General features: G+C 44.8%; 1 protein-coding gene across 6 annotated transcripts in view; it reads left to right on the top strand.

Annotated features, from left to right (window-relative positions):
* Nucleotides 1–27815, top strand: part of NSD2 (nuclear receptor binding SET domain protein 2) — a 172459-nt gene that overhangs the window by 116393 nt on the left and 28251 nt on the right. For all 6 annotated transcript variants that reach the window (XR_010923564.1, XM_067567722.1, XM_067567725.1 and 3 more), the window contains 6 exons: nucleotides 2280–2485; nucleotides 16080–16183; nucleotides 19242–19511; nucleotides 19766–19882; nucleotides 21755–21896; nucleotides 27357–27463. Coding sequence is in view for 5 of the 6 variants with exons in the window: in XM_067567722.1 (XP_067423823.1) it covers nucleotides 2280–2485; nucleotides 16080–16183; nucleotides 19242–19511; nucleotides 19766–19882; nucleotides 21755–21896; nucleotides 27357–27463 (946 nt within the window). In the remaining variant the exon portion in view is untranslated. The remainder of the gene's footprint in view (nucleotides 1–2279; nucleotides 2486–16079; nucleotides 16184–19241; nucleotides 19512–19765; nucleotides 19883–21754; nucleotides 21897–27356; nucleotides 27464–27815) is intronic.

The raw sequence follows: 27815 nt of genomic DNA, 5'->3' as shown, positions 1-27815 counted from the left end.
GTCTGAGTTTTTCTCACCCTCACCCAATTCCCTCGTTATTCAGGCTGCTACTGAACGGGCCAGGCAATAACACCCAAATTCCCAGATAAGGAGGGTAAGAGATTGGACCTCCTTGGTTGTAAGGCCTTTTCTTTAGTCAGTCTTCAGTTTTGCATCTCTAATCACCTGGCATTACTGGCAAAATATGACTTTTTGAATTATGATCAGTTAGCAGACTTTGTGGAAAAGCTTTCCCTGTAGGATTGTGCCCGTTTCTAGGGTCCACAAGGTGATCGTACCAACTCAAGTTGAAACATTTTGCTTTCTGGACCCAGCAGAGGACCCCTGAGGCTGTGGGTATTCCTTTCCTTTTAGACTATCTCCTGTCCCTGAGGGTGTTGGGACTCATTCTCAACTCCGTTAAAGTAAACGTAGCGGCCATTAGCGCTTTCCACCCCCTGTGGAGGGACACTGTGTGTTCACTCACCCGTTGACTACAACATTCTGGAAAGCCTTGTACGAACGTATCCTCTCGTTGTCCCCATCACTTCCCAGTGGGACCTCAACCATGTTCTTATGGCATTGATGAAATCACCCTTCGAACCTCTAGCCTCCTGCTCCCTTTCTCTTCTCACCATGAAGGTTGCCTTTCTGGTAGCTATTACCCCTGCAAGAAGGGTGGGTAGACTGGTGGACCATGCTAGCGGACTCCCCTGTCAAACCACGTTCCAGAAGGACAAAGATTCCCTGTGCTTGCATCCCAAGTTTCTGCCAAAAGTTGTTTCCCACTTTCCCCTCAACCAACCCATATGCTTACCTGCCTTTTTTCCGAAGCTGCAGCCTTACTGAAGGAACGGTGCTGTCACTCCCTCGATGTCCGTAGGGCCCTGGCCTTTTACCTGCAGAGGACGAAGCTATTCCAGACGTCCCCTAGACTATTTGTCGCTATAGTGGAAAGAATTAAGTAGGACTGAGAGGATTTCTAAGTGGGTTTTGGAGTCCATCACGCTCTGCTATTGATTATCAGAACTGTCTCCATCCCTTGGGATACGAGCCCACCCCACGAGAGCACATGCATCAACCACAGTCACGCTTCACAAGTGCCACTCACAGACATATGTAAGGTGGAACCGTGACATTCGATATGTATCTCTTCTTCCCATTATGCCCTGGTGCAAGAGTCTGATGGATGCCTCATTTGGCACGGTTGTTCTCTGTTCCACTGTTCTGTCATCTTCCTCATATCCGCATTCCAACTAGGCACTGCTTGTCCATCACCTTCAGTGGAATACAATAAGGACCATCACTCAAAGAAGAAGAGGAGGTTACTTACCTGTAACTGGTGGTTCTTAGAGAGGTGGGTCCCTATCAGCATTCCATTACTCGCGCTCCTTCACCTCTGCTGTGGATCTGATTGATTTGTGGTGGAGAAGGAATTGAGGGCACGGTTGGTTTGCCTTGGACAAAACCATGAGGTGGAGCAAGGGCACATGGATGGACCAACGGACACTACTACTTTTGAAAGCTCTGGCCTCAGGTGCATGCATATGCACGCATATGCATAATCCTCAGTGGAATACTGATAGGGACCACACATCCTGAAGAACCTCCAATTACAAGTAAGTAACCTCCTCTTCCCTCCCAAGTTCCCTGTGTGCCACTTCATGTCCCCCTCTCTTTAAAACATATGTAAATATGTGTAGTTAAGGTTGTATAATCTGTAGCTGGTCAAATTAAATCTTTTCAGTTTGGGAAAGAAAGCATTCAGGGTGTCAATGTTTTAAACTCCATTGAAACAATGAGAAGAGCTGAATTTAAGGGGTTGGGGTTCTGCTGGAAAGTATTAATGGCAACATCAACCGGTTCTTTGATGTGCGGACAATTAAATACCTGGTTAAATCTGTTGGTTTTGTTAACCAGATGTGAGTAGCTCTGTATGCCCTCTGCTGGTTTTTGACTTTCACCAAAATCAATAAGGTTCTGCCCATTGATACCTAGAAAATTCCTTGAAATTTGGAAATTGATTGGATGTGGTGTTTAAAAGCTATTGTTATACATAGACAGAGAAATACCACTGCATTGAGTGCAGGGCCTTTTTTTTTTTTTTTTTTTTGGTTAGGTTTAAAAATGCTCGATTGTGTTTTGTTGACTTGCTCACTTAAATTTTGTTCTAAGTGACACCCCATTCACAATACATTAAGTAATAATAATTGATTACTATTAAGCTACTGTTGCTAAATTGTCTCTTGGAGGAGGGCTTGACTAAAACTGTCCTTTGTTTATTTGTGCTTCTGTGATAGATGGTGGCCTGCAGAAGTTTGCCATCCAAAAAATGTTCCTCCAAATATCCAGAAAATGAAGCATGAAATTGGAGAATTTCCAGTGTTTTTCTTTGGTTCTAAGGATTATTACTGGACACATCAAGCTCGTGTATTTCCATATATGGAGGGAGACAGAGGAAGTAGATACCAAGGAATTAAAGGAATTGGAAAAGTCTTCAAAACTGGTACAGAGCTTTAAGCAAACAAAAATAATCTTGTGGTGTGTGTGCTTTGCTTTCTTCAGCCCTTGTCTGCTTATGTGGTATCTCATGTCACAATATACAGCAGGAGAATTGTTCAGAAAGCTTTAGTCACTATTTCTACTCTGAATTAAAAGCTTTGTGTTTGAGACTTCTAGCGGAGTATAAACTAAGCAGGTTGACAATTGTGCCTAAGCCAGTATCAAGAAGATTGACAATTTTACCTTTCTGAAAGGCAAGCATTAAGCATAAATGTCAGTCAGTGAAACCTTCAGATAATCCTTTAAATATATTGACACTCTATGAATAAGGAGAATTTGAACCATAGTAGCTCCTTTTATTTTACATTGTACTTTAGAGGGGTGGGTGTATATCAGAATGCCGTAATATTGAAATACAGCAGATACTTAAAAGCTGATAATTATGAAGTTAGAATAAACATTATTTACTTCACCCATTCAAGGCCATTTTACATTTGCAGTTAGTCTGTGAATCTGATCATTCTTTTCCAAGTGACAGTCCCTATGTATATTCTGCACATGAGTACACATGCCTGAGTCTGTATGCTTTTAGCAAGCAGTATCCATTGGTCCCCACATGCACAGTTCTTTTTGTGCTCAAAACTAAGAGTATAAAGGGCAGTTCAGATCAATGCCTCTCCAATTCCTTTTTTTATTGCCATGTGACCTAAGTCAGAATCCTCCACGTCTGCTTTGATCTTCCTGTACTGTGAACCTATGAATGCAATTTGTAAATAGCTTTTAATAGTTTAATATTTTAGAGTTTTCATAATTAGCATAGTTGGTTTAGTTCTCCCTGCCCCAGGGAGCTTTTTTCTGTAAAGAGAGGCTATGCCAAGAGTTCTGTGGTTGAATTGTCTCTCCTGCCCCTGTTCTTTCTTCATCATTGACCACCACCAGCACTGTCTTTATTGCCTTGGATAGGTCCATATCACTACCAAGTGCAACATCTACTGCTCCTTCCCTCCCCAAACTCATGATGGACGAGAACTTCATCTGCAAAAGTACCTCATGGAGCAGGCCATGAGACCCCGTTTGGATTCAGGCCGAGGAGACCCCTTCGTACAAAAGCCTCAGATCATGAGCAGTGCCTTCCAAACACAATTCTTAAACCTAAGAAATTCTCACAGGAAAGTGGGGGATGTGAATGTAGGCATGTACAGATCTGCCTCTGATAGAAGGGATCTTTCCGCATCTTGGTCAAAGTCAGGCAAGTTCTTGTGGAAGGGTCCTAAAGAATTAGTTCCACATAAACCTTCTGGCCTAGAAGGAAAGATGTGAAGGAAGAAGGATCCAACAGTACCAGCTCCACCTCCACCCCGCAATCTAGTGAGCGGTACCTAATGGTTCCATTTGGGATTTCAGTGCTGGGACCCCATCTGATGGCTCCAATGTTCTCCATGAGGTTTCCCTTGAACAGTAGACCTTCTTATGATCTGATCTTCTGGACCCTTCTTAGGAGTGCCGCAAACACCAGGGAGGACCGAAGCCTTTATCTTGCTGGAGCAGATCTTTGCCCTGTCCAGGCCACAGTCTCCTCTACTATTGGGCCCAGCTCTTCTTGGAGACATCCCTACACCTGGGGAAAACACCTTGAGGCGAAGAGTAGCCTCCCCTCCTGCGACCACAACCCATCAGCACCACTAGTAGAACAGAAACCTATCATTTCATTACGAGAAATCTGATGCTCCAGACAAGGTTTCTGCCCCAAGGGAAAGAAGCCCAGTCGGAGGCCAAGGACGGGATTGGAACTGTCTGCCTCCTTCCAAATACAGCTACCCAGAGGACTGCTGGTATCTGATGCCTTGAGCCCTCCCCTTCTGGTTGAGCCTTACTGGTCTTACTGTGGGATCCATACAGCAGGCATGCTGGATCTGTGCAGGAAGCACACCAACCTTCCTCTCCCAGCCGATGCCAACCAGTTCCATCAGAATTTGCAGAGGAGGCAGTTGAGCCAGATCCTACAGTGCTGACTGGTATGTCATCCTCCTCACTGGATGAGGTGGTCGCATCATCATCTCCCTCTCCACACAGTTGACCACAAGCAGTACCAGGAGTTGTTGCAGTGGATGGCATCTGAGTTCCTGATACCTCTCAAGGGGATCCAGGACACACAGTAGGACCTGATGGACATCTGCTGACCCTTTGAGGTTGGCCTTTCCAGTTAACCAAGCCAATTTGGAGCCCATCAGATCAGTGTGGCACACCCTGGCTCTAATCCCATACCCTGAAGAAAGCCTGGAAACAATATTTCATGCCAGCTAATGGGGGCAGAGTTTTTATTCATTTGTCTGGTGCCCAATTCCTTAGTGGTGCGGGTGGCCACAGAAAGGTCTAGGGTGCAGTACTCCAAGACTATTCCAACAGTGCTAAATTCCTCAACCTTGTGGGTAGGAAAGTATTCTCTTTTGGCTAGTCTCCAGTTCAGAGTTAATAATGGTGGTGGTAGCAAAATACAATCTCCTGAATTATGTCAAATTTGCAGACAGTAAAGACAGACTTCCCCAGGAAGACAGGGCACAGTTCCAAGTCCTTTATTGATGAAGGTAGGCTGGTAGCCAAAATATCATTTCAAACATCAGGAGACACAGTTGATGCTGCCACTAGAGCCATTACCATAGCTGTAGTCATGAGGCATGAGTGATGGTTGCAATTTTCAGGGTTTCCTAGGGTGGTCTAGAATACCATCAAGTATCTTTCCTTTGATGAGTCTAGCCTCTTTAATGAGAGAACCAATGGGTATTTACACACACTCTAAAAGACTCTAGAACAACCTTCCGCTCCCTGGGCATTTATGTCCCAGCCTTGAAGAGGAAACATCACAAGCAATCCTATAGGTCCATACTTTCCTCAGTCTTTCTGTCATACATGCTCATATGAATTCACACGTAAAAAGCAAAGGGCTCAAAGACCCAGATATGTGGTTTCTTCTGTCTCCACACCTACCACCCAACCCCTCCCCACTTCCTATCCAAGGAGTTATTTTGATGGTACAATCGTGGACTGCATGATGCCATGCCTCATTGCCACCCAAACCTTAGGTGGCTACCTTGTCCAAAGTGGGATCAAAGTGGGTAACAATAACTACAAACAAGTGGGTATTAGACACCCACCCAAGGTTTATCTACTTACCTCCCTACCACAAACCCCCTTTCTGGCCCCTTTTCAGGGACCTCTCTGATGAGGAGAATCTTTGTCAAAAAAGTAAATTCTCGTCTCCAGAACTAGAGCCCCCTCAACATAGGGGGAATGGGTTCTTCTACTTCTCATATTTCTTGGTCCCAAATAAATCTGGTGGATGAAAACAGATTTTCAACTTACACCAGCTGAATGTATTCATCTGAAAATGAAAATTCCACATGGAGTCACATCAGAAGGCTTCTGGTTTGCAGCCCTTGACATCAAAGATGCTTACTTTCATATAGACATTCCACAGAAGATTCCTCTTTGGGCAGGACCACTTCCAACTCAAGAGTCCTTCCATTCAAGTTAGCCCCAGCACCCAGGGTCTTGACAAAAGTCCTTTCAGTAGTTGCAGCTTTGGATGAGAAGAAACAGTTTCCATATATTGATGACTGGCTCCTGATGGACAGATCCAGTAGGGAGGTCCAGTCAGCAATAGCATTCTTAGTCCATCTTCCCTGGGAATCTGCTTCAACCATGAAAAGTCTGCTTTGACACCAGGAGATCCATAGACTAACCAAGAACCTGTCTTCCCACTGAGAGATTCCTCGTCACGAGTGATCTAATAGAACAGGTCACCCTCAGACCACGTTCAGCACTTCCTTTCCCCTCTTTGGCCACTGTCTCATGCACCCATGTTACAGTAGCTGCCAGGCTCCTTCTCCACTGTCTACAAACCTGGCTTTAATCTGTCTTCTCACCAGAAAAAAGGACAGCAATACTACAAAGACAGTTCCAGCCAAGGTTTTGGCCTTTCTCCCCTGATGGACAAAGCTGGAGAAAGTTTGGATGGAAATTCCTTTCTTCACATCTAAATCTGAGGTGACTGTTATCACGGATGCCTCCCTATTAGGTTGGGAAGCTCATATGAACAATCACACCACACAAGGCACTTCGATCCTTCGGGAGGTCAGGATGCACATCAGTTTACTGGAACTAAGGGTGGTCTGTTAGGTCTACAATGCATTCCTCCCACTCATCTGATCCCGACATATCCAGGTGATGATGGACAACATGATGACTATCTTCTATGTAAACAAGCAGAGGAATAAGATCCCTCCTCCTGTGTGTAGACAGTCAACCCCTGGAATAAGTGCATCTGATATCACATAACTCTCTCACCACCTATCAGGCGTGCAGAATTCCCTCACAGACAGTTTCAGCAGACATTTTTTCAACAGATACAAAAGGAAGATTAATGATTCCTTTCTCAATGAGATCTTCAGGCAGTGTGGAATACCATCTTGAGATCTTTGCCTTTCAAGAGAACAGAAAACTCCTCCTGTACTGCTCCAGAGTGGCTGCAGCTCGAAGGGTGACACCTTCTGTTAGCCTGAATGGACCACTTCCCTCCCATCCCACTAATATGACTGATCTTTCACAAGACTTGTTATGAGAGGGCATGGGTCATCCTTATCACACTCAACTGGATGAGGCATTTCTGGTTCTCAGACTTCCTGGGGATCTCAACCTCTCAGCCCATCAACCCTGACCATTTCCAGAACTGTTGATGCAACATAATGGGACAATCAAGCATCCCAACCCAGGGTCACTACTACTCAAGGCCTGGTATTTGGATGGACATCAGATGTAGAGCACTTATTTTCAACAGAAGTTCAATCCATTGTCAACCAGACCAGGAAGGTTTCTCCCAGGAAATGTTATTCAGCCAAATGGGAAGCATTTCTCCTCTTGGTCACAACAAAATCAGTTGTCTCCAGAGTCCATTAGCTATCCTAGTTTAATGACTGACCCTTAAGACATCGGGTCTCTCTGTCAGTTCCCTGTGTGTCTATTTAGCAGCAATCTACATGTTTCATCCTCCTATTGTGGTATCAGTGGAGGTTACTTACCTGTAAATGAAGGTTCTTCGAGATGTGTGGTCCCTATCTGTATTCCATTACCCACGCTTCATCCTCTCTACTGCGTTAGCCAGATTTGCAGTAAGAAAAGGAAGAGAAGAGGTATCATCTGTATTGTCCAATTATACTCTGTTTGGAGCACAAAGAGAACAGCTACTTTGTGTGTGGACCAATAGATGCTTCTTAGTAAAAATGTATGGACTCAGACACAGGGAGTGCATGTTTACCCTCAGTGAAATACAGATGGGGGAACCACACCTCTCGAATAACCTCCCACTACAGGTAAGTAATCTCCATTTTTCTTCACTTGCAATGTAAAGAAAATTAATTTTTTTCAGCAGTCTTTGCATATTAGTCATCTGTGTAAATATCCATGTATATTAGCTTTTAAATATACAAGAATGCATTCTGTGGAAAAAAAAACAGTTCAAGCTAGTTGTGGGGAGAAGATACAATTTACCTTTGTACTTAAGACTGTGTCATTTATAATAAATGCCAGCATACGCTTGTCACACCATCTGGAGTGGCCCATGACAGTGAGTGCCAGCCTCATGGTAGACTCTCAAGAAACAAGACAAAACCCCCAAACTGGCTGTATGTTCTGTAATTGGATTTTACCAACCCAGTAACAAGTGTGAACTCCTAAAACACTCTTATCATGGAGTCACTGACAGTCCCCTTGGGCATTCCAGTTTATCTTGCCATCCAGACAAGCTGGACTTTGTGATTGATGGTTGCTCAGACCAAAAATCATATCATTGTACATGTTACTCCTAGTCCAAAATGACCATCATTTACCCCAGGTCAACTGTACTTCAGATTTCAAACTAAAGAAAATGTTTGTAGCCAATCCTGTAACTAACTAAAATTTATTAACTAGGAAAAAGAAATACGAGAGTTATTTACAAGATTTATAAGCAGGTAAAGATATAGACAAAAATGAGATACAGTCTCAGGTTCCAAAAGATGATGGTATCTGCTATAATATGCATGCTTTATATGCCCGTTAGGGCTAAACCAAGCTAAACAACTGGGGACTCCTTGCTTGCGCTTAGAAATCCTCACCACTCAGAGTTAAACAGCATAGCAATGATGTTTCTTCTGGTCAGGCATTTGTATTCCCTTCCCCCAGAGTTCAGACAGAACAAGCATCAGAGCCTGTCTCCTCTTCTTATGAATGGGGAGGGCAATTGGCAAGTTTCGTCCTTTGATGTTACGCAATGGCTCATTTGATTTCAATGGACCTTCTTGTCTGCAGGCCCAGCACTTTACACTAATTAATGTTCTACTTTGACTGTTTGCTCATATCCATTCCAATATAGGTGAGTGCGCGCTCCGTGCACTTGTTCTCGGAACTTTTTTCACCTCAGCAAGCCCCATAGGGCCGGCTTAGGTGCCCCCTGGAGTGCCGCGCTCATGCCGCAGTATATGGGGTGCCACGGGCCCTGTGGGCCCTCAGTTCCTTCTTTCCGCCCGTGACGGTTGCTGGAACATCTGCCTCTTGCTCTAGCAAGTGGCCTCCCCATTGCTTAATCTTGCTGTTGTTAGCATAGTAGCTGTTAAGTATAGTTGTTAAGTTTAGCCTAGTAGTTACTGTTAGTGTTAAGAGATTAGATAAGATAGCCCTCAGGGGCTTAAGTTTGGGCCATGCTTGGCACAACCGGCTTTAAATCCTGTGCCACTTGCGGCAAAGCATTTCCCGTGAGTGACCCTCACGACCACTGCCTCCGCTGCCTGGGAGAGCAGCATAGAAAGAACAAATGCAAAATCTGCAAGGCCTTCAAGCCGCGTACGCAGAAAGAGAGAGACACGTGCTTGAAGGCTATCCTGATGGAGTCCGCGCTTCGGCCGGACTCCGAACCGGCGTGTTCCCCTGTGGCACCGAGCGTCTCCTCCATGCGGAGCGCTCCATTGGCACCGGTGTCAACCCAGCCCCGGTGCCGAAGAGAAAGAAACGCCAGGACACCGAGCGCCAGGAGTCCCCCGCACTGCCTACCTGGCCTGGGGGGAGTCAGAGATGCACCAGCCACATGCCGTTGAGATTACTCTGGCCCCTGCATCTCCTCGCAGGGAGCCTCCCCCAACTCCTAGGGGTGGGGGAACGCCCCTGCAAGGGCCATCGACGCCGGAGATGTTCGCTGCGGCATGCCCCCTCATGGGCATGCCCACGCCTCCATCCCCTCCTCGGCCGAGGGTGCAGGGACCGGTGTCTCGGGGTAAACCCGCGCTGGGTGGGCCTGGTGGGTGGTCAAGACAGGAGTCTAAGTCTCCCCCCAGACGGTCACATAGGGTAGAGCGTGAGAGCTCCCCTCATAGCTCTGACTCCAGGTCGTCGAGCTCCTCCGCACCACGGGCGGTCCAGAGGTTCACGCTCGAGGCGACGTCGATACAGTTCCGCCTCGCGCGAGGTGCACAGCTCCCGCACTCGAGCACAGAGTCCATCGATGCGGCACCGGCCTCGATCCCCAGCATGCAGTCCGGCGTGGATCCAGGCACCAAAGGAGACGGCATGACACACACGGCTCCGGTCCCGATCCCTGGCATTCAGTCCTGCGCGGATCCCGGTGTCAGAGGAGATGCCACGATGGCACTAGTCCCGATCCCCAGACTATAGTCTGCTGCGGATCCCGGTGCCCTTCAGCACCAGTGGTAACATCGGCACCGTGCCACCAGTCACGTTCATTGGAGTTGGAACTGGCACTGAGGAGGCACGGCTGGCACCACTCCCGGTCCCCAAGGGGGAAGCACCAACGTGAGACCTCGGCACCGAGACGGAGGTCGTTTTCCAGCTCCTCCAGCCGCTTGCCCCCTCACCGGCACCGCACACGACGGCACTGGTGCTCATCTTCATCAATGTCTTCGCAGAGCAGATCATCGACGAAGACAGACAGGAGCCATAAGCATCACCGGCACTGCTCCAGCGGCTCTGGGTCCCACGCCCACCGCCAGGAAGTGTTGCAGTCAGCATCGATGCCGGCACCGGCTTCGCCACAGGGACCATAGCAGTGGCCATACTGGGGTCCATGGGGGGCGCAGATGGGTCAGGGCACGGTCTCGGTGCAATCATCAGTGGCCCAACCGGCACTCCACCCCACTGAGCCAGCCGGACAAGGGCCATTCCTCGGAGGAGGAATTGGACCCTGAGGAGGGTCCCTCCACAGGGCCCCTCCCGCAATCCTCCTCCTCTTCCCCGACGATGCGGCCTCCAGGGACCATAGGGCACTCCTGCCAGACTTTAAGGCCCACCAGGAGCTCCTCAAGAGGGTGGCCAGTAACCTTAACCTGGAGCTCAAGGAACTCTCTGAGGAGGAGGACTGCCTCTTTGGGGTGGCTGGGTCATCAGGGCCATCCAGAGTGGCCCTGCCTGTGCATGAGAGTCTTGAAGCTGGCCAAGGCTCTCTGGCAAACCCCTTCCTCGGTTGCCCCCACATCCAAGAGCGCCGAGAAAAAAATACTATGTTCCCTTGGACGGGTTTGAGTTCCTCTATACCCACCCTGCTCCTGGGACCCTCGTGGTTGATGCGCCCAATCAACGGGACAGGCAGGGCGCCCAGGGCAATATCCCCAAAACCAAGGAAAATAAAAAGCTGGACTTATTCGGCCGAAAGGTCTATTCGACAGGGGCCCTGCAGCTGAGGATCGCCAACCATCAGGCGCTCTTCGGCCACTACAGTCTAAACCTCTGGACTTCCATGCGGAGGTTTGTGGAGGGGCTGCCCCAGGACCAGGCAGCGGACTTCGCGACGGTCCTAGAAGAGGGCACCGCTGTTGCAGGTGCGGCCCTACAAACTGTCAGCACTGCAGCAGACACCGCCAGCAGAGCCATGGCTTCGGCTATTGCAATGCGGAGGTGTTCGTGGCTCCAGTCCTCAGGGTTGACACAAGAAGTCCAACAATCCATCCGGGACCTGCCCTTTGATGTGGCAGGTTTATTCTCAGATAAGACTGACAAAAAATTGTATGCCCTGAAGGATTCTAGGGCCACCCTCAAATCCCTGGGGCTATACACACCGCAGGCCTTGAGGCGTCAGTCTCGGCCTTAACCCCAGCGCCAGACCCAGCTGGTCCCTTGGCCGCCGCCCAGGCCCGTTCAACCCAGATATCGGGGCTCGAACCACCACGACCGATCAGGGTCATTGGTGGCCTCTCAACAGGGCCCAGCGAAGGGGCCTAATAACAAGAGCCAATTTTGATGGTGCGCTCGAGGGTAGCCCATATTAGATCTCTGCCATCTGAACAAATTCATCAGACGTCTCAGATTCCATATGGTTTCCCTAGCCTCCATCATTCCCGCACTGAATCCAGGTGACTGGTACACTGCCCTCGACCTAAAGGATGCGTATTTTCACATTTCCATCCTTCCCAGACACAGATGCTTCCTCTGATTTATGGTAACTGGCTGCCACTACCAGTTTTCGGCCCTACCCTTTGACCTCTCGTCTGCCCCCAGGGTTTTCACAAAGTTTATGGCAGTGGTGGCGGCCCACCTGCGCTGCAGAGGGGTCCAGATCTTCCCCTACCTGGACGGTTGGCTGATCCAGGGCAGGTCCAGGGCCCATGTGAGGAACAGCCTGGAACTCACCTGCGCGACATGCACCAAACGGGGGCTGCTCATCAACAAGCAGAAGTCCACTCTCACCCCGGTGCAGTGCATAGACTTTATCAGGACCACCCTGGATGCCACTCAGTCCAGAGCCTTCCTCCCACTGCCTCACTTCGAGGCGATGGCCGCCATAATCGACTGTCTCCACAGATCCCCCACAACGACAGCCAGGTACTGTCTGGAGCTGTTGGGACACATGGCGGCTTGTACATATGTGGTGAGGTTGGCTCGCCTCAAGCTCAGGCCTCTCCAGGCATGTCTAGCCTCGGTATACGCACCGGCCAGGCACTCCTTGAACAAGGTGGTCACGGTTCCCACACGGGTCCTGACCTCCCTGAACTGGTGGAGGACTCCCGGAGATGTTCTGAGGGGGGTCCCATTCCGAGACTTGGCCCCATCGGTCACCCTCATCATGGACACCTCAGATGTGGGATGGGGGGCCCACATCAGCAGTGACCTGAGCACCCAAGGGTTCTGGTCGGCAGACGAAGGGAAGTCTCCACATTAATGTCTGGGAGCTCAGGGCAGTCCGCCTGGTCTGCAAGGTGTTCCTCAGATTCCTGAGGGGCAGGATGCTTCAGGTCCTCACGGACAACATGGCAGCCATGTTCTACATGAACAGGCAGGGGGGAGCATGCTCCTCAGCCCTTTGCTAGGAGGCCATTCGACTTTGGGACTTTGCGGTGAGGCACGACTTTCACATATCTGCCTCTCACCTCCCTGGGGTCAGAAACAACAAGGCGGACCGCCTCAGCAGTTCGTTTCTACACCGACACGACTGGTTGCTACGCCCAGAGGTGATAACTTTTTTCTTCCGCAAGTTGGGTGTTCCCCAACTGGACCTGTTCGCGTCATCCTGGAACAGGAAGTGCCCGAGGTTCTGCTCGCTCCGGGGTCACGAGCCGGGCTCCATCTCCGACGCGTTCCTTATACAATGGACGAGGACCCTGATGTATGCGTTTCCCCCCACTCCGCTGCTGCCCAAAACCCTCTTGAAGATCAGGAGGGACAAAGTAGACATCATACTGATCGCCCCAACCTGGCTGAGACAGCACTGGTTCAGCATGTTGCTGGACCTGTCTATCGCCCCACCAGTGCTGCTCCCGAAGCATTATGACCTGCTCTCCCAGGACCAGGGTGGCCTGTTGCACCCAGACCTGGACTCCCTCCACCTGACGGCATGGAGACTCTGTGGCTGACGGAGGGAGAGAGAGCCTGCTCGGCGCAGGTGCAACAGGTTTTGCTGGGCAGCAGAATACCTTCCATTCAGGTGGTGTACCGGGCCAAGTGGAAGCGTTTTACCTGTTGGGCGGAGTCCTGGGGTATCTCACTGAGCTGCTCGCCCATACAGGTGATTTTGGAGTACCTGCTCCATCTGAAGCTCCAGGGCCTAGCATTGGCCTCCCTGAAGGTGCACCTGGAAGCCATCTTGGTCTTCCACCAGCCGATGGAAAGGGAGGTCATTATTCTCACACCCCATGTCAGTCAGGTTCCTTAAAGGGGTGGAAAGGCTATACCCGCAGGTTCATGACCCGGTGCCTCCCTGGGACTTGAACCTGGTCCTCGCCACACTGATGGGAACCCCCTTCGAGCCCATGGCCACATGCCCACTGTTCGTCCTATCATGGAAGGTAGCCTTCCTGGTGGCCATTACATTGGCTAGGAGGGTCTCTGAGATAAGAGCTTTAACCTCGGAGCCCCCTACACCATCTTTTGTAAGGACAAGGTGCGACTGAGACCCCACCCGGCCTTCCTGCCTAAGGTGGTGTTCCACTTTTACAACGAGGATATCTTCCTCCCCGTGTTCTTTCCTAAACCGCACGGTTTGGAGGAGGAGCAGAGATGGCATTCACTGGACGTGAGACAAGCCCTGGCCTACTACACTGAGTGGACGTGGCCGTTCCAGAAGTTGACGCAGCTGTTCGTGGACGTGGCAGACCGGATGAAGGGCTCACCTGTCTCCACCCAACGCATCTCCGCCTGGATCACTGCCTGCATCAGGACCTGCTACGAGCAAGTGAAGATGCCACTTCCAGGAGCTGTTTCAGCACACTCAACCGGAGCCCAGGCCTCGTCCACGGCCTTCCTGGAAAGAGTGCCCCTGCAGGACATCTGCAAGGCAGCGTCCTGGTCGTCGGTCCACACCTTCACGTCCCACTATACTATCGTGCAGCAGGCGAGGGAGGATGCGGGCTTCGACAGGGCCGTACTGATGAAAGCAGCTTGCCGATGACTTCTACCCACCCCCAAGATATGGCTATTTAATCAACCTATATTGGAATGGATATGATCAATCACTCGAAGTAGAAAACAGGGTTACTTACAGTAACTGTTGTTCTTCGAGATGTGTTGCTCATATCCATTCCACACCAACCCTCCGTCCCCGCTGTCAGAGTCAGCGGAAAGAAGGGACTGAGGGCCTGCAGGGCCTGCGGCACCCCATATACCACGGCATGAGTGTGGCACCTAAGGGGGCGCCTAAGCCCCTACAGGGCTTGCTAAGGGGAAAAAAGTTCTAGGAACTAGTGCACTGGGTGTGCACTCACCTATATTGGAATGCATATGAGCAACACATATCGAAGAACAACAGTTACTGGTAACCCTGTTTTTCTTTCCTGTTTGAGTTATAAAATTATAGAGCTTTATTATGCAAACATTTGCTATCACTCTATAACATGGGGTATAGATAAGTGAAAGTAATATATGCAGCATCCTACAAGCATGAAGTCTATAAACACTAAACATATTTTTATTACTCTTATCTATTTTAAAAATATTAACACACAGGAGAATCAGACTGGTTTTCAGCCATGCATTTGTCAGTGTTCAGTGAGGCCTGGGGTCTTGGCATGAGCTGATACCTGGTCTGTCATTGTCACAAATGGCATGCCTACACTACAGACTTAAATCGACCTATGTTGAGTTCAACTTACAGCCACTGCAATAAGTATTGTGGTTCTTCATGTCCACAGTGCCCTTCTTCTGCCAGTGGTGCATGTCCTCACCCGGAACGTTTCCACTGACTTAAGAGGAGCAGTCTGGGTGTCTGAGAGCCCAGACTCTCATTTCCAGCCAGAGCTTCCTACTGGGAGCCCAACTGCCCCCCCCCCTCTCTCTCTCTCTCTCTCTCTCACACACACACACACACACACACACACACACACACACACACACACACACACACACCCCACCCACCCACCACACACACACACACACACCCCACCTACCTCGGTTCTCCACTCCCTGTAGTAGTAGACCAGGCCAAAGATAAACCAGAATTTTACAAACAGTACAATAAAATCCTTGTCCCAGATATTTTATGCTGATTAATCCCATAAAATTCCTATGGATCTAACTGCTCAGAGTCAATCCAGACTACATCTTGAGGATTTCAACTGTTGTACCTGTAACCCATATTGCACTTTGGATTTAAACTCATATTATTTCTTTTGCTTGGGAAAGAGGGTGCAAGACCTCTTCCAGAATGGATATCATTATCTTTGAAATTGGATTGTATGTTGTGGTACATGAAGAGACAAAGAACCCTATCCTTACTGAAGCATCTCCACTCTCCCAGTTTAGGCAACAAAAGAGTACTCACTCATGTTTTACCTTGCTACACAGCATTCCCAGGATGCCCCCAGTTGTTTTCTTACTATTTTATTTTATTTTATTTTATTTTATTTATTATTATTTCTTACTATTTTATTTTAACAATTCTTATAATATCTTTACATATAGAGAAGCGCTTATACACAGATATTTAGATTTGTTTCTGTAGAAGGGGATTAGAGCATCTTAAAGGGGACTAAGAAGATCCTATAGGATTAACTAAATTTTAAAAAAAAAGAGAGGCATGATGGGCTACTGGGAATACTCTTCTATGATTTCTAATGATATAACTTTTTTAGCCTTGCAAGAAGCTGAAGCTCGATTTCGAGAAATAAAACTTCAGCGAGAAGCGAAAGAAACCCAAGAAAATGAACGTAAACCTCCACCATACAAACACATAAAGGTAAAGTTTGAGGAAATCTGCTGTAGAGGAGAAATAGGTGGACAAATTTTAAGTTGCAGAATTTATTTTGAAATGTATGGAAATTGAACTTAATACAACTTCTAAAAAATGCATTTCTCTTAGTATTTGGTCTCCAGCAGTGAGCTCTGACCTAAGGAATTTAGTTTAAATTGGACCCCGTTCATGATAAACTCGATAAAAGACCAATCTTTGAACCAGTTGTGCAGATACCGTAGATCAAATAATTTCTTTCATTCTCCAATCTTTGGAGGAATAATAGTGAAATATTTTACTGAAGAAATATGTGTTTGATGAATTATTTGAATAAAGTTAGGGATTTTTTATGGCATATGAGGGGTGGGGGGGGGGGGGGAGAGACTGTTGCAGTGCAAGGGGAATGGTGTGAGCAGCCGTGTTTTATTTAGATTGAAGAGGCAACGTGAGATGTGGAGACCAGAAAGGAGAAGGTTGCAATTAAAGGCAAGAGATATGAAGGTTGTGGAGAGATGTCTGACACTGAAGTTACAATCCTGAATAGCTGAGAGGATAGTGGCAATGCCTACGATTAGGAGGAGGGATGAGAAGAGACCTTACGAGGAGGGATAAGTCTTTTTTCTTCATGCTGAGTTTGAGATGATAGCAGGGCATCTAGAAGAAGATTGAACACAGGAAAAGGTCATGGGCAGAGATGCAGATTTGGGGGAGTTAGTGTATACATGATAGCTGAAGCTATGGGAGCAGTTGTGCTTGGTCAGAAACAGAATTGAAAGGGTCTGAAATTTTCAAAGCAGGCATCTGAAAACAGAATAATTAGGGTTGCTAACTAGTAGTAGAAGAGAAGATACTGAAAGACTGGATGGAAAGGCAGGAGGAAAAGCAGAAGAGTATACAGTCAAAAAAGCTTGGGGAGAGAATGATCATTTGAGGAGCAACAGATGGGTCAAGGAAATGTACAGAGAAAAGAGGTACTTTCTCTCACTCCTTGGGACCAAGTTTATGATCTTAGTAAGAACAGTAAAGATAACTAATAAATGCATTATATCCAAAGATAAGAGCCTTCAGTTACAGAAGAAAGGTGACTAATATGACCCTTAAGGACAAAAATGACGGATCCTAAAGACAAAAACAAGAGATGGCAAGACTATATCAAGGAACTATATAGTGATGATAGTCTTGTAAAACCTCAACTAGAAATTAATCAAGGAAGCCCGCCAATAATGAATGCTGAAATCATGACATAAATAAAAAGACTTCTGAATGGAAGAGTGCCAGGTTATGGTGGAATACCGACTGAATTTTGAAAAAGCATATGAGATAAAGGGTTGAAAGCCCTGTCAAGAAGTAGTAAAGAATATGTTTGTGACAGGAGAATTGCCAGAAGACTTTACAACCTCACTGTGTACAAATCCTGAAAAGAGCAACACTCTGGATTGTAAAGATTACAGAATAATCAGCCTAGCATTGCATGCCTCTAAGATACTTTTGTGAATTGTTAAAGACCAAATACAAGGAAATATTGATAAGGAAATAAGCGAACAATAAGAGAGCTTCAAATGTGAAAGAACATGATAAATGCCATTATGAACCTGAAGCTCATGTTAGAAAGATCAAATGAGATGGGGAAAATAGGGAAAATTTTGTTTTACTGACTTTCAAAAAGCATCTGTCAGAATCTACCACTACAAATTGATCAACATATTAAAATCTGTTGGGATTGATAGATCTGATCTCCAAGTAATAAAACAATTCTATTGGAATCACAAGGCGATTATAATGGGAAATGAAAATTTGAGAGATCAAGAGGAGACAAGGTTGTATAATGTCACTGATTTTTATAGTGAGTGTTTGATTAAATTCATTAAAGAAACAGAAGATGGTATTGAGATGACTAGAAAATTGATTAATAGCATTTGCTTTGCAGATGACACCGTGCTTTTGGCTGATTCTGTTGAAGTTAGTGGAGATTATATATGAATTTGGTCTAGAGTTGAATGTGGATAAGACAAAAACTGGTGGTAAACAAGGATCCTGGGAAAACATGCAAGATTTCCAGTGAATGACATCTTTGTATAGCAAATGAAAAATTATTGCAACTTAGGAACATCATTACAGAAGATGAAGATCAGATACTAAAGTCAGCACCAGAACACTAAGAGTGAAAATGACATTCTGGAAGAATACACATCTTATGAGAAGGGACATGTATCTGAAGACTAAATTCCATCTCTCTTAAAAACTTAGATTTGATCTGTGTTAAATCACGGCTGTGAAATATGGACATTCAAACAATTTATTATTTTAAAAACTACAATCTTTTGAATTATAGTGTTGTAGAATAATTCTGAAAATATCATGGCTAGACTGCTTAGCCAGTGGAAAATATACTGGAGATTATTGGAACTCAGCAAACACTTGTCAGTGATTGTATGAAAAGAGGGATACAATTTGCAGCGCATATTTTAGGAGGGTTTGTTGTTAATGTATGTTTATGGGCACTGGAAGGGAAGGTTGTGATGGCTGAAGAAACACGAGGCAGAAAAAGATCTTGAATGGATGATGTGGTATCCTGGGCATATCAAAAGGACTATTCATCCACAAAGTCATTAGCAGAGGATCGTACAGAGTGGGCTATCGTTGCAAACCTCCAGAAATGGAGATGCTTCCTAAGAAGAAAACCAGTTTCAGTGGAGTGAAGAGTGAAGTCTGGATTGCATGGGGTGTTTCTAGGCAGCACACTCAAAAAGCTTTGAGATATTAGAGAGGAGAGAGATGGGGAAGTTGGATAGGGTCAGGAGGAGATAAGAGTATATTTTAATATAAATGTAAGGGAATGGAGGAGAAGTCATGAGAAAGGTCAGTAGCTAGGATGGAATGGAACAAGGGTTAGAGATGGACAATAGGTACAGTTAAGTCCAAGGCTGGTGATGGAGAGGATGGAATGGGGAGGAGAGCTTGTACTAGATAAGCTCTTATACTTGAAGACATAATAACCTATTAATTTTTTTTAAATCTAGTAAGTGTTTTAAAGTCATATTTGAACTATTTTTGTTTTATTCAGGTGAACAAACCTTGTGGTAAAGTTCAGATTTATACAGCTGACATATCTGAGATTCCCAAGTGCAACTGCAAACCCTCAGATGAAAACCCTTGCGGTTTTGATTCTGAGTGTCTAAACCGGATGCTAATGTATGAATGTCATCCACAAGTTTGTCCAGCTGGAGAACGCTGCCAAAATCAGTGCTTTACCAAACGCCAGTACCCTGAGACAAAGATCATCAAAACTGATGGCAAAGGGTGGGGTCTGGTCGCTAAGAGGGACATAAAAAAGGTATGAATCGTGACACTTTTCTCAGTTCCTGATTTATAAGAATTAATATTCCGTAATTACTCTGGGGGACATTTTACGTTGCACCTAAAAGAAAAGCATACGAATCTTTATCTCTGAAAGGAATTTATTTGCTCAATAGTGAACATCAAAATAAAAGAGAACTCTTCCTTCCACCCTAATGAAGCATTGGCAGCTTGTGACATTGTTGGTGCACTTGGTATGTTCTTTACTAGTTACACTCTTCTTCCCTTCAGGGAGAGTTTGTGAATGAATATGTTGGTGAACTAATTGATGAAGAGGAGTGTAGGGCAAGAATCAAATATGCACATGAAAATGACATCACTCACTTCTATATGCTCACTATTGATAAGGTAAAGTATTCTATAATTTTTCATATTTGAATGTAATTATAATTTTAATACACTTTTGACTTCCTTTCTGGAGAAAAACAGTATGGAAGGCAGTAGGACCAGAAGGCTTGACTTCTCAGTTGTGCTTTGATTTGTAGCCTCATACGTTCAAAATTCCTTTCACTTTGTGGATATTTGCTCTATTCAGTACTTAGAAATAAGGTGATAGGCATTTCTAGATTTCTAGAAATTTTCTATGGAAGATTCTTGTCATTTTCACTTTGTTGCCTGCAGCAGAGCACAGCAAAGATAACCATATACCTGCTTAAAGTCAGAGGGGAAAATATGCATTTGTTTGATATAATAACGCTGCAAATTAAAACTTAAACAGGTCACTCGAGGGAGAGGCAGGAATTGTAACTGGCAGGGTAGATCCGATTTTTTGATCTTCTAATCTGTGTTTTCAGCAATTACTTTTGTCTCTATTTGTTTGTTTAAAGCGGGGATCTGTGGAAAGACCTCCAGGAACACCATGCTCCTTTGTAGAAACTCTTTTCTAGAAGGACTGTCTGCATAATTGAGCAATCCCAGTCACCTTTACTATGCAGTACAATGCTCTGTGTCTCTGCAGATGCTCTCAGTTTGTCCTCTAGGATTTAGTTACTATCAAAGAAGTAAGTAGCTCATTACCTGATGAAGATTAAGCCATAACCATTCAGTTACTTAATTTTTTACCCCATTACTGAACCAACACATCATTACATAGTTTTAAATATCAATACTGGAAATGGGTAACTGACCCTTGATGTAGGCAACAGACTGTGGTCATTAGGGTCAGTTTTTCAAAAATATCCATACATTTGCATGCCTAACATATGTATGCAGTTGTGATAACCTGTAACTGCCCATTTGCCAGCAAAGTTACTTGATTTGCACACACACAGGAATTACACACATTCAATATAAACTGGCTTTAAATTACGAGTAGGAAATTTTAGTAAAGTCATTTAAATACTTTCCTTTTATGATATGTTGTTTTTGAAATAACACCAGAATGCAGCAAACTAATAAATCGTTTTGCTCCCATCTCAGTAAATTGTAAAATAAAATCTTCATCCTCTGCCCAACTTAAAAAAATTAAGAACTCTGAATCGATTATTCCTGTCTTAAACTATTGTTTTACCTCAAAGATATATTGGTATTGTATTTTTCACATAGATTTTTGATGGGTCTGATCTCATAGGATTCTAAGACTCACCAAAATGTTGAGGACTCTTAAACAGCTCTTCAGGGAATCAATGTTTTCAAAGCTATTTTGGCTATTTTTGTGATTTTATTTTTTATTGTATGTCATGTCTTTGGGGCTGGTGGAAATTAAAAGGCCATTGGGTGTAAGGATGCAGTTTCTTAAAGACAATTTGCTAACACTTCTTTTGGCTTGGACAAGGATAATTTTTTTTTTAAGTCAGTGAGGAATTTGTAATCCTGCAAACAAAAGGTGAATTGACAAATACTATTTAGTACAGTATTTTCAAAAGATAACAATGTTTCAGATACAGAGTTAAAGATAAATTGATTAATTTAGTTTTTATTTTTGAAGCTTTCGTTTTAACTGTCTAAATCAGCATGCTCACAAGCAAACCTATGCTGCCAGGTGGCTGTGATAGATGCTGGGAAAATGTGAGCAAGATCACGAGTATTGCTTTGGGAGTGTCTCATCCCAGTCTGTGAGATTCTGTGGTTTTCGGTACAACATGTGAAGTTGACATGTTTGCATGTTTTTGGGTGAAAAGAGCATTCATATCCTTCAAAAAAATACATGCACCCTTTAAAAATAACTTATCTAATTTATTCTCACGAATAAAACCATTTTATTGCTCTTCTAATTTTCAGGATCGTATTATTGATGCAGGCCCTAAAGGAAACTATTCTCGTTTTATGAATCACAGCTGCCAACCGAATTGTGAGACTCTAAAATGGACAGTGAATGGAGACACTCGTGTAGGCCTGTTTGCTGTGTGTGATATTCCTGCAGGTATGTGTGTTTGTTTTAATACCAAAGTTTAAACCTCTGCTACATAAATTTTTGTTGAATTTCTATCAAATGAGACTTGAGCTGAGACAGTTATGGTTTGATTTAACTGTTTAAATTCAGAACAGTTGTTGTTCTGGGAGCTCAATTCGTTTTCTTTTCATAGAGAAGAGACTATAGATACGTGCCTTTACTTTAATAAGATCATCTTTATTATTGAGCCTTAGACAACCCTAAAAATGGCTGCTTTTTATAATTATTATTATTATTATTATTATTGCTTATTATTTGTAGTGCCTACAGGCCCCATCTAGCATTGGGATCCCACTGTGGTGTGCTCTCTTATCAATACAACGCAAAAGATGATCTTTGTCTTAAATAGAATTTAGTTCTTTGAGACAAGATTTAGCACATGGGTGTAACAATCAGAAAGAATGGGGAAAGGAAGATGTAGCAAAAAATGATAAAAACATGTTTACATAGACCAGCTATGTCCACACCTAGATGGTTTCAAATCAGTTCATATAAAATGTATAATTGAATAGGATAAATATTAGAAGTCTGTACTGGACATCTACCTAGTCATTATAGACTCATAGACTTTAAACTCAGAAAAGGGATCATTATGATCATTTAATCTGACCTCTTGCACTGTGCAGGCCACAGAACCTCACCCACCCACTCCTGTAATAGACCCCTAACCTATGACTGAGTTATTGAAGTCCTCAAATCAGGGTTTAAAGACTTGAAGCTACAGAGAATCCACCAGCAAGTGACCCATGCCCCATGCTGCAGAGGAAGGCAAAAAAAACCCAGGGCCTCTGCCAATCTGCCCTGTGGGAAAATTCCTTCCTGACCACAGATATGGCAGTCAGCTAAACCCTGAGCATGTGGGCAAGACTCACCAGCCAGACACTCGGAAAGAATTCTCTGTAGTAACTCAGACCCCACCCTATCTAACATCCCATCACTGGCCATTAGGCATATTTACTGCTTGTAGTCAAAGATCAGTTAATTGGCAAATTAGGCTGTCCCATCTTACCATCCCCTCCATAAATTTATCATGCTCAGTCTTGAAGCCAGCTAGGTTTCTTGCCCCCGTTGCTCCCCTTGGAAGCCTGTTCCAGAATTTCACTCCTCTCATGGTTAGAAACCTTTGTCTAATTTCAAGCCTAAACTTCCTGAGTTTATATCCATTTGTTCTTGTGTCCATATTGGTACTGAACTTAGATAATTCCTTTCCCTCCCTAGTGTTTATCTCTCTGAGGTATTTATAGAGAGCAATAGTATCTCCCCTCAACCTTCTTTTGGTTAGGCTAAACAAGCCAAGCTCTTTGAGTCTCTTCTCATAAGATAGATTTTGCATTCCTCAGATCATCCTAGTAACCCTTCTCTGCACCTTTTCCAGTTTGAATTAATCTTTCTTAAACATGGGGGGACCAGAACTGCATACAGTATTCCAGATGATGTCTCACCAGCGTCTTGTATAACAGTACTAACACCTCCATATCTCTATTGTAAATACCTCATCTGATGCATCCTAGGATCACATTAGCTTTTTTCATGGCCACATCACATTGGTGGCTCCTGGTCATCCTGTGATCAACCAATACGCCAAAGTCCTTCTCTTCTCCTGTCACTTCCAACTGATGCGTCCCCAGCTTATAGCAAAAGTTCTTGTTATTAGTCCCTAAATGCATGACCTTGCACTTTCCACTATTAAATTTCATCCTATTTCTATTACTCCTGTTTACAAGGTCATCCAGATCTTGTTGTATGATGTCTCGGTCTTCCTCTGTATTAGGAATCCTCCCAACTTTGTGTCATCCGGAAACTTTATCAGCACACTCCCACTTGCTATGCCAAGATCAGTAATAAAAAGGTTAAATAAGACCAAGACCGATCCCTGAGGAACTCCACTAGAAACCTCTTTCGAGTCTGACAATTGACCTTTCAGTATGACCCGTTGTAGTCTCCCCTTTAACCAGTTCTTTATCCACCTTTCAATGTTCATATTAATCCCCATCTTTTCCAATATAACTAATAATTCCGCATGTGGAGCCCTATCAAATGCTTTACTGAAATCTAGGTAAATTAGATCCACTGCATGCCCTTTGTCTAAAAAATCTGTTATCTTCTCAAAAAAGGAGATCAAGTTAGTCTGGCACGATCTATCTTTTGTAAAACCGTGTTGTATTTTGTCCCAATTACTGTTAACCTCGATGTCCTTAATTACTTTCTCTTTCAAAATTTTTTCCAAGATCTTGCATACTACTGAGGTCAAACTAAACTGCCCTATAATTACGCGGATCATTTTTTCCCCCCTTTCTTAAAAATAGGAACTATGTTAGCAACTCTCCAGTTATATGGTACAACTCCTGAGTTTACAGATTCATTAAAAATCCTTGCTAATGGGCTTGCAATTTCATGTGCCAGATCCTTAATATTCTTGGATGGAGATTATCCGAGCCCCCAATTTAGTCCCATTAAACTGTTTGAGTTTGTCTTCTTCCTCAGGTGTGGTAATTTCTACCTCCATGTCCTCATTCCCATTAGTCCCCCAGCCACTATCCTTAAGCTCTTCATTAGCCTCATTAAAAACTGAGGCAAAGGATTTGTTTAGACATTGGGCCATCCCTAAATTATCCTTAATCTGTACTCGATCCTCAGTGCTTAGCAGTCCAACTTCTTTTCTTTATTTTCTTCCTATTTATATGGCTATAGAACCTTTTATTATTGGTTTTAATTCCCTTTGCAAGGTCCACTTGACTTTTGGCATTTCTCACATTATCTCTATAGGTTCTGACCTCCAAGATGCAGTTTTCCTTGCTGATCCCTCCCGTCTTCCATTCCTTGTAGGCTTTCTGCTTTCTCTTAATCACCTGTCAGAGATGCTTGCTCATCCAGCTTGCTCTACAACCCTTGCTTATGAAATTTTTCCCCTTCCGTGAGATGGAGGCTTCAGATAGTTTCTGCAACTTTGACTTGAAGTAATTCCAAGCCTCCATAGCCTTTAGATCTCCATGAGTTCTTCAGTCCAGTCCACTTCCCTAACTAATTCCCTTCATTTTTTACAGTTAGCCATTTTGAAATCAAAGACCTCAGTCACAGATCTATTTTTGTTTAATTTTTCATTTAGTTTGAACTGAGTTAGCTCATGGTCGTTCGAACCAAGGTTGTCCTCCACATCCAGTTCTTCTACGAGGTCCTCACTACTCACCAGTACCAAATCTAAAATGGCATCCCCTCTTGTTGGTTGAGCAGCTATTTGGTAAAGGAATCTGTCAGCTATTACATCCAGGAAAATCTGGGCCCTATTATTATTACTAGCATTAGTCTTCCAGTCTATATCTGGGAAGGTAAAATATCACATAGATCTCAGTCGTCTTTTCTTCATTAAAAACATTCAGGCGGTCTCTATCCATGTCTTAATTGGATCCCGATGGTCTGTAACATATCCCAAGCACTATACCAGGGGAAGTTCTAGTAGCTTTCTTCCTCTCTGATTTTCCAGACAGACACTGTCTCATCCATTGCATCACATCTAATTTCTTCCGTCTACCTCCTCACTGATATATAATGCTACTCCACACCACCTTTTCCAATTCGGCCAATTCAGGCGTGGAGATTACCCGGGTCTCTCCCAACCATCTCCCCCAAATTCTTAGTTTAAAGTTCTCTTAATCAGTTATGCCAACCTTCATCCTAGAAGTCTATTTCCTTCCCTGTTCAGCTGAAGTCCATTCCAAGAGAACAGGCCTCTGTCCTTGAATGCCTCCCAGTGGCCATACATCCCAAAGCCCTCCTTACAGCACCACTGTCTGAGCCATCTGTGGATCATAATAATCTTATCACACCTTTGTTGTCCTCCTGTCAAGACAGGCAGAATCCCACTGAAGATCACCTGAGCCTCGATTTCCTTAAGAGGCTTCCCCACCCTGTCATTAGTCTCCTTTGATTCGTTTCAGTGAGAATCTAGCTGTATCATTTGATCCCACATGAAGGACAATCAGTGGATTCTTTCCCGTTCCCATTAGGATCCTCTTCAGCCTCAGGTCCACATCCCATATCCTAGCACTGGGCAGACAGCACACCTTTCTGTTCTCCGGATCAGCTCTGGTTACATGCCTGGGGACTCCTTACTGAGAAGAACAGACAATCACATAGACCTGCCTTTTCTGGTGACTGTGAGATTCTGCAGCCTATCCCCTGTTCTTTATGGCTGCAAGTCATCTCGTCTGCTATTCTCCCTTGCAATCTTCTGCAACCCATCCTGTATCCTCCTGGTGCTCTTATTTGGTGGTATCTCCATTGGCTCATCCACTCTTTGTATAGGACTAGCTGCTCTTCTCTTCTTCCTTGCCCTTCACTTACCACCTGCTATGCCCCTTTTTCATTTTCCAACTCTGCAAACCCATTCCTGAGCTCTATTTCTCCTTCACTAGCCCATCTTTTCCTCTGCCTGGTTCTCATCGTCACATGCTTCCACTGGCCACTTTCCTCACCTAGCAATCTCCCCTCAGAATTCTTTGGTCCTGCTTCCATCTGCAAGTCTGGGCTTTCCCCTTCAGCCTCCTCATGCCTTTGCTTTATCATCTGCTCAGATCCTCTTCTAAATTCAACCAGAGTTTCCACCTGCTTCTCCAAGCCTTGGATCTTCTCTTCCATCAGCTCTATTAGGTGGCATTTCATACAAATCAAGCTCTTTTGAGGTACACCCTCCAGGATCATGTACATCCAGCAGCTACCACATCAGTCATCTTTATTGTCTCTTCCACTGGTTGGGTCACTACCACTGCTGCCTCTGTATCTGGCATAGCTTTCTCACCTAGTCCCGTCAGTGAGGGGGAAAAAAACAACAAACCACCAAAACAAACCCCCAATGAGCAACGCAATGATACCAGAACCCTATACACTCCATCCCCAAACTTCTCTTGCAAACTCCCACTCTAACTTCTCTGTTTACAGCTCTGTTTGCTTGCAGCTTTGCCGCTGCCTGAGTGGCTACCTTTATAGGCCCCCAATCAGGGAAGTCCCGCCTCCTGATCAGGCTTAGCTGCTCTCAGTGCCCTGCCCAGTACCAGTCCCTGCAAACTGAGAGAGAGAGAAAATAAACAAACACACACTAAAAGAAAAACTGGAACAAACACAGAACTCCCACAAAACTCACTCACTGCCCCTAAAGCCCAGGGGCTTTACTCCTCCCTTCTCCTCCAACAGAACTCTCACTCAAAACTCCCCTGTTTACAGCTCTATTTGCTTTCTCCTGTGCCGCTGCAGCTGCATTATCAATGTTTGTAAACTATACAAAGGAAAAAATAAGATAGTTGATCAGAGAGCAGACACTAAAATGGGATAAACAGAGTAGAACATTTACTTGTGGATTAACTGTAGATGTATTTTGTTATCCTGTATTTCATATTTATTAAAGGAAAATGGTAAACCTTCTTATCTTTTATTCAGGGACAGAGCTGACTTTTAACTACAACCTTGACTGTCTGGGCAATGAAAAAACTGTCTGTAAATGTGGTGCCCCAAACTGCAGTGGATTTCTTGGGGATAGACCAAAGGTATGTAAAGTGTAGTCTGAATTTAAAAGTATCAGCCTTCAAAACTAAAATTGTTAAAAATTATTGTAGATATTGTAAGTATTTTAAAAAGAGTATTTCTTCAAGTGCTTGCTCATGTCCACTCCAATGCAGATTTGTGCTTGCCCCAAGCTCCACTACCAGAAAGTTTTTCCTTCAGTGGTATCTGTGGGGTCTGTTCTGATACTCCCTGGAGTTGCACGCTCATAGTGCAACTCATTCCACTGACCCACAGCCTCGTCAGCTCCTTCTTACCACCTATGACAGTCACTGGAACTGCCTCATCCTTGCAAGTATTTCCTCCGTGGACTTTTTTCTAACTCACTATATATAG

This window comes from Emydura macquarii, unplaced genomic scaffold, assembly GCF_026122565.2.
Source record: "Emydura macquarii macquarii isolate MOO-44397 ecotype Brisbane River unplaced genomic scaffold, CSIRO-AGI_Emac_v2 contig_2795, whole genome shotgun sequence".
Taxonomy (NCBI): Eukaryota; Metazoa; Chordata; order Testudines; family Chelidae; genus Emydura; species Emydura macquarii.
This window is presented reverse-complemented; position numbering and strand designations above follow the sequence as displayed.